At 34.4% G+C, this 7,475-nt stretch overlaps 1 protein-coding gene across 4 annotated transcripts in view; it reads left to right on the top strand.

Moving 5' to 3' along the window:
- Window positions 1-1,160: 1,160 nt before the first annotated feature.
- Window positions 1,161-7,475, top strand: part of LOC106692551 (uncharacterized) — a 27,689-nt gene continuing 21,374 nt past the window's right edge. For 2 of the 4 annotated variants that reach the window (XM_067050272.1, XM_067050273.1), the window contains exons 1-4: window positions 1,161-1,551; window positions 3,199-5,645; window positions 5,719-5,867; window positions 6,275-6,416. In XM_067050272.1, the coding sequence (XP_066906373.1) occupies window positions 3,257-5,645; window positions 5,719-5,867; window positions 6,275-6,416 (2,680 nt within the window). In that variant the 5' untranslated portion in view covers window positions 1,161-1,551; window positions 3,199-3,256. Of the gene's footprint in view, window positions 1,552-1,641; window positions 1,721-3,198; window positions 5,646-5,718; window positions 5,868-6,274; window positions 6,417-7,475 lie in introns of those variants that run through there. The other 2 variants (XM_067050275.1, XM_067050274.1) reach the window with 2 other exon arrangements.

Here is a 7,475-nt window from a genome sequence, read left to right as displayed (position 1 = left end):
CCTAAAATACTTATTGCTGCTTTGGTTGAATAGTGGCACATCTTGCAGAAAAAGTATCCTAATTTGTATCTTACGTATTCTGTAGGCATCGTCATCCTGGTCAGACGGAACGTTCCCTCCAGACTCTTCTCGAATCCGGTGGAACTGAGAGGAGGAACCCAAGTAGTCATAGTTAAATTGTCTTCTAAACACTGTTTCACGGTCAACTACGTCTATAAGCGGCTGAGGTCACTTCGGCGAGACAGAATGCTTAGACAAGGAGTCGGCTTATGGTCCTCGGTGCCTCAATGCCCGACACATTGTCTAGCTGAGTAGCAACAACAATCTTCCCACCGAGAGTGCATACGTTCTGTCATAGCTTACGTATCGAGAACTTCGACGTTCTACCTGTTCTTGACCAGACATCTGTATACGGTTAGGGTCTGCCATTCGGACAGTCAGATTACTGGCTTGTACTTCATACTTTCGAAAATACGATCGCCACGACACCGGCGCTTAAGTGACTTCCTCACAGATACTATACCACTATTTAAGTATTGAAGTGATTCAGAGATTCAGCCCATGGTTACACCATGCTAAACACCTTTCAGCATAGAAGTGTTTACGGCTTAAAACCGAACAACATTGCGAAGACTCAACAGATAGCGTAACTGCATACGTGAATGGAAAACTTTGTTCGAGCGTAGTTAGCTACGGAGGACCTACTACGACTGTTACCAGTTATGGAAACTCGTCAGGATCTTCGTTAGTAGGTATGGATTTGTCATCGTTCAAAATTTGTTCGCATTCCTTATCCGTGAGGTCTTGTTGCTTGTACTATCTCTTTACGTCAGGTGACTGGTTCCCTTTGTTGTTATAATGTGAGAAAGCATGCTCCATTCATTTAACTCTTTTCTTTTCGCTGCTAATTCAAAGAGCTGAATTATCCTTCAAGAACCGGGTTCTAGCTCTTCAAATTATTCTTACCTATAGCTTTCCCACCTACTCACTTAGAATAGTAATAAGTGAATACGCAATGATATCGTGGCTGTCTGAGCCCCATATCTCTCCTTGATATGGGATATTAAAGTTCAGTTCATGGATAATAAAAGGTTTTTAAATAAGTAATGAACACATTTACAATTTTTTAAATTAAATGAGTACTAAGAAATTTTATTGTTTATTTTTGAATTGGCTCGTCATCAAATATTAAATGTTAAGAGTTACAATTAGTTTTTAATGTCTTCACTTCAAAGAGGTAAGAAAATGAAATCATGACTGGGCTGATATCACCTTTATTTTTCCCAAATTAAATTCAAAATAATTGAGACTACCCTGTAACGCAAAAAAAAAAAGTAAATTATATTTATTGTAAAACATTGTGAAGGATCGGTATGACATAAGAATCTGTTGAACTACGAGTGATCCATTGTTAAATGGCGTTGACTCTGGAGGCAATTTGATGTGCGGTTCAAGTTATTTCTGAATTTATGTACTGTTACATTAAACATAACTTCTAACACTTGATGAAATCCTTCACATGATGTTATTCTCTGCTTGCAACAAGTATATGTAAGTACTGTTCTTATCACATGCTCAAAAGCTTACTGTGTTGGTGTTGTTTATTTTTGTTATCAGCACTTGGCTATGTTTTGGAAACTGTTTGAAATAGGAATTGATCATTTCATTGATCCATTGTTTGTTTATTAGTATTACTTACTCTTTACTTAGGAATATTTCAGTTAAGTATTTATCAGGCCCTCCCTTTTATAAAAAATAGTTGTGCTTAACCAATCTGCACCAGTTTTAAATGGGTCTGTTATTGAATATTAGTGAAAAACGATTGCTTTATTACTCTATAATTATTATGGGCACTTACATTGTCACTACAAAATAATTACCCATTGTAAAAAATAAATTTAGGTGACGAATCTAGAAAGATCTAATCCCGCATTTCAACTCTCCAATTTTGTTATTATAGTTATGTAATATGTTTAGGTTTATAAGCCACACAGTGAATGTTTTAAGTGTTTCACCAGGTTTTAATCTATTTTAAAGTATTTGGGTTATCGTGAAAGTAGTAGACATTTGCTACAGAAAAAAATGGAATGAATAAATTTTTAATTTACTCATGTATTTATTTCCTTTTCTAAAATAAACACTCCAATTTTAGTTGGTGTTCACATCTTTATCATTATTTTTATAAGTACAACTGATTTATAGTTTTGTATTGGCGTATTCTAAAACAGCCGAACCATTATTCTGAAGTAGTTGCTGGCTGCTGAGAAAAAGAAAAATTTACTTGTTTGTCAATTCTTATCGTTAGAATTGAGTATAACATCCTTTTAATGTTATTACTTCTTTCTACGGAGGGTTAAGATAGTTTATTTTTAGAGCATGATAAAGATAACTGTTTGATTCTGAGGTAATGGGGAAAAGGTGGGTTATCATAACTATCTACAGAAGAACGCTGAGAGCTGGCTGTTTTATCTTTATGACACTTCAAATTATTTTGAGTTACTGTCTGTCTGGTAGCTGTATCAATTTGTGAGTGCAAGTTTTGTTATGGTGCTGGTTGCCTGCCTGTGTTCAATAGTTATACTATTAATTTAGCATTGTAAGTCATATTACACAGGTCTGATGGATAAGTATATTTTTTAGAGGTGTCTTTTGAGAAGGAGTGTTAAGGAGAGCATGTTTTAAAGCAAGTTAATTGATCTGAATGAATACAGATTTTTAATACCATTCTGTGTTCTATTTTTAATAGAATGCACAATTTAATGTGCATGTATGATATACTTACAAAACATAAAACAAGGGGAATCTCTATAAAAATTACCGATAGGCTTAGATAAAATTTGGTAGAAAATTAGGTAATTCTACTCAAAACCCCGTTTCTATTATTTCTTTAATGTTATGTCTTTTGATTTTAATTTTAAAAAGCTGTTGTCATCTTCCTCTGTTTTAGCAATCAAAAAATAATATCTTCAAGATATATATACATATTTAAATGTTGGAACGTATTAATATTAAACCATAAAACCATTAAATATGGTAAAATAATTCATTTTTAACATAATGTAAGTGTCCATTGCAAAGGGGTCAAATTCTTATATATCTAAAATTTAAAAATAGTGCATTTCTAGTGGTATCCATTGAGAAAAGATACATGTTATGAGAGCTTTCTCTGTGTACTGGAATAATATTGATGTGTTTCAGGTATAAAGAGTGCTATAATGATCAAAATTGAGACTGAGTACTTCCCCACAGTTATGCCATGGATCCTGTGGGATCCTGGTCAGCGTATGCTGCTTCGTACAACAGACTAGCCAACGCTAGCAGTTTCCAAAATCCAACTAGCAGTGATCTTCATCACCATATGGGAACAGGCGTTCAGGCTACCTCTTCGACTACAACTCAGCTGCTTGCCGCACATGCTACCTCTAGTCTTGCCAGTTCGGCTGCCTCTCCTTTCAATCCAACTGGATTCTTGTCTCCACCACCTGTAGGGTACGATGTCTTCCCTCCTTTGTTCCACCAGAAAGCTCACTATGGCATTCAACATAGACCTCTCAAACAGCCAGAAGCAGATGCATATAATCAAATGGGCCCAAACAATTTCTTCGAACAAAGTAATACACCTTCACTAGCGTGGTCACAAAATAATGCACAGTTACCAAGTCCCTTTGGCATTTTACCACATGAAAGTGTAGTTCCTAATTCTGGTGTATCTCCTAAAACATATGAAAATTTTAATGCTCATTTTGCTGCTGCTCAGTCTCTGAACCAGTTTAATTCACAGATTTCCGATTATAAAAATTCATCTTTTATTGACCCAAAAAAACGACCTTTATCCCCAATACCAAAAGCTACAGTTTCAACCCCTTTTTATCAGCAGACATTCGTACCAACAGAACAGAATCTTAATTATAGACAAAGTGACTATTCTGTAAGAAGTTTTCAAAATGGAAATTTGCAGCAAGCCTGTAATGTACCATCATCCATTTCTCAAGGCAAAGAGCATAGGGTTCTTCAGCCAGTCAGACCACAATTTCCATCACAGAGAAATGAAAAACTAAATTTTACATCTCCGAAGCAAGGTATTCAAAAAGTTCCTAACAAAGTTTATGAAAGTGAAAAGAGAGTTGAACATGATAGTCAGTCTTCTCCTATCAGTTTTGCTATGATTGATGCTCAAAGAAATTTTCTGTCTAATAAGCACAGAAATCAGCCATTTCAAAACATTCCTGTACAGCAGAATTATAGGTTTCCAATGACACCTGAATCAGATTATCAGCGTAGCAAGTCAACTGAAAGTTTTGGAAGCACATCAAGTAATCCTGACTGTACCATTGGATTACCTCGTCGCCCAAGTCCTTTACAAGCACACGTTAGCCCAAATAATGCACCGAGTCCTGTATATCCTATGTATAACAGTCCTTTAACCACTATTTCATCACCTTCTCCTGTTCAACATGAGGCATGTTTTAATAAACCCAGTGATATTACCCCTCCTCTTGATGTTTCTGTTTCGAGAAGTAGTGTTCCATATAATTCTGTAATCACAAGAAGTGATGTTAGATTTGATCGGCAAGATTATAATAAACAATCGTGGGATGATAGGCAGCGGAGATATCCAGGTTATGAAAACAGCAATGGACAGAACAGGCAACAGTATTATGATCCATCTCCTCAGGTGAATCTGCAAGATTTAAGTAGCTGTCGGGGTGATCCAATGAGTTTAGTGAAAACTCTACAACAGCAGCAACCAGAAAAAGTTTCAGAAGACAAATCTAAGAAAAAACAGAAAAGTACTGACAAATCATCAGATGTGGATTATTTTCCTAGGGTACCTCCTCCAGCCCATCACAATCCTAACCAACCTAATCAAAATGGTTATTACGACTCAGAAAGGTGGAATTTAGCTCCACCTCCTTCGAAAATATTCCCATCCTCTCCTGTTCCGTTTGGTTCTCAACCTCCAATTGGTTCAAATCTTCCTAATCAGCACCAATCACTGATGGTACCTCATCCTCCTCTTCCTCTACCTTATTTTTCTTCCCTTCCATATGTTCCTCAGTCACAGCCTCCAGAAGAAGCTGTAGGTGCTGAAGTTGAAACAGAACAACCTAAAGTTATTGTACCAAGCATAGAAGAAGAGCTTAGGTGCCTACTTGAAACTGATTTTGGAAATGAAGAAGTAAGACCAACTAAAAAGTTGCCTTTGAATCCCGGTAAAAGTTTCATGTCAAGTTTTGTTAAGTATCTACATGGTGAGAAGGATTCTTCTCCACCTCCAAATTTAAGGCCTATAAGGAGAACAATGAAACCAAAAATTTTTCAGCAAGCTGAAATTCATGTAGATGAAGTTGCTAATGGTTCTTCGACTCCTGTTCCTGAGTTTCCTTCAGATCCCCAAGACGACCCCAGGTATTTTCCACTCCCTAAGTCATCTGATAAAAGAAGTTTTGATTCTAGTGACTCTGATGGTGATAATAGCTTTTCATTTAATTCAAAAGTTGATAAAAAAGTTGAAACCCCTCCTCCAACTCCTGTTGATAAAGAAGTTCCTCCTTTTAAAGAAGATGTGACTGCTAAGTCAGAACGAAGGAAGAAGAAGAAAAAGAAAAAGAAAGATGGAAAGAAAAAAAAGAAAAATAAGGAAGGTTTGTATATTTGTTTCAGTTAGTTTATTATATTTTTATATATTTTGTTTTATATTATTTTCTTTTATTTTATCAGCTTATCATGACCAGCCCCGACCTAGAAGAGAAACTTCAAAACGAAAAGCTAAAGAAATGTCGGTGCCGTTGTTAGATCAACTTGATAACAACTCTTCCGATTTATCTAATACAGACTCCGACCCAGTTTGGGTTCCTACTGAAAAAGTAAATTTTTTAATCATATTGAGTATTTTCATTGCTTTATGTAATGAATAAATAAATAAAAGTACCCATTTAATAATCTTTATCAGTGAATTTTTTTTCCTTATATCCTTTATTAATATAAACTTTCAAACCACTTTGTAGGTTTACATCAGGGCTGGAGATCTAAGCAGATTGCTGATTAAATAAATGTTTGCTATCAAAATAGCTATTAGTTTTAATCTGTAGGCCTCATGCAGACCTACAAAATGGTTTGAAACGTTGCATCTTACTAAATAGTGAGCACTCTTTTGCAATTTTATTTTTCTGACTGCCACCCAACCATCTCTCTCTGGATAACGAAGAGATTGTATTTTCGTTTTTAATAAAGTTATAGCCTTTATTTAATTATCAAAATATTTATTTTCCAGCCCCTTAATGACAAGAAAAAGTTAAACAAGTCTAGGCTGGTGAGGAAACAACCAGCTAAACGTATATCCAGCGAATCATCCGATGAAGATGATGTCCCTCTTGCAGAAAGAACTGTAAGGAAAATAAAGAAGAAAATCAAAAGTAAGTATTATTTATTTTCATTATAATTATATTAGTTGTGTTATAATAATTAACTACATTAGTTGCTTGCTTGTTATGTCAGTATGATTCGTTTTATTTTTAATGTCAAATATTGGATCATTTCGTATAAAATTTTTTTTATTATTTCTAAGATTCAAAGTGGGATTAGTGGACTTTTGTGGTTAAATATGTTTATGTTTTCACAGATTATAATTAACCATTGTTAATCCTCTTTTTTTTTTTTTTTATAATATTTACTATAATTTCAATTAATTGCACATTGTTTAGTTTGCCCCACCAAGATGATATTAGAAACATATGATTTTCTAGTTTTTTATTTATGAATTTAAACTTGGGCACTCGACCACTCAAGTTGCAAGAAACATTACCACGGTGTTCGGGAAATGGTATCGTAACAAATGTTGATGAACTGTTGGATAAAACCCATACCAAACAGTTAAAATATTTGCACCACAACTGACTACTAGTGTATCAACAGTTTCTTGACACTTAAAAACCATTGGTAAATCAAAAAAGGTAAATCCATGGGTAATTCATCAACTTCATGAGGGTTAATTGCTGGTGTTATGAGACATGCGTTGGTCCTGTAGTTTAATATTGATGAAAGATGCGGACACATGCCAATGGCATTATTCCTTCATAATATTTTACAAAAAGGAAGATAATTAAATATATACTGCTATTAAATTAAAATTTAAATCAATAACGCTACAGCCCATGAACGGTCTGGGGTGCAGTACTTTGAAGGAAGTACTGTTACTAGGCTAACAGTCGTGCAAGGAAGTGATTTAGTCAGAATCACGCTGTATATAGTGTAATAATTTTAAAAATATAAAAAATTAAAATAAAAAGAATCTGAATCGTTTTAACTTTATTTCAAATATAAAAGAAATAACTTGGGTTCAAATTAAAGAACACTAATATCAAATGGATAATAGAATTATATTTAAACTTTTATAATATAAAAAGACTCTTAATTTTATTATATAAAAAGAAACTCTTAATCTCAGGGCGTATGGTTGCTAGGCAATCAGAACA

The sequence above is a fragment of the Halyomorpha halys genome, unplaced genomic scaffold (assembly GCF_000696795.3).
Source record: "Halyomorpha halys isolate HHAL.00 unplaced genomic scaffold, Hhal_1.1 Scaffold60.1, whole genome shotgun sequence".
Lineage (NCBI taxonomy): Eukaryota > Metazoa > Arthropoda > Insecta > Hemiptera > Pentatomidae > Halyomorpha > Halyomorpha halys.
The sequence above is the reverse complement of the archived record's forward strand: the minus strand, read 5'-3'. Positions and strand labels throughout refer to the sequence as shown.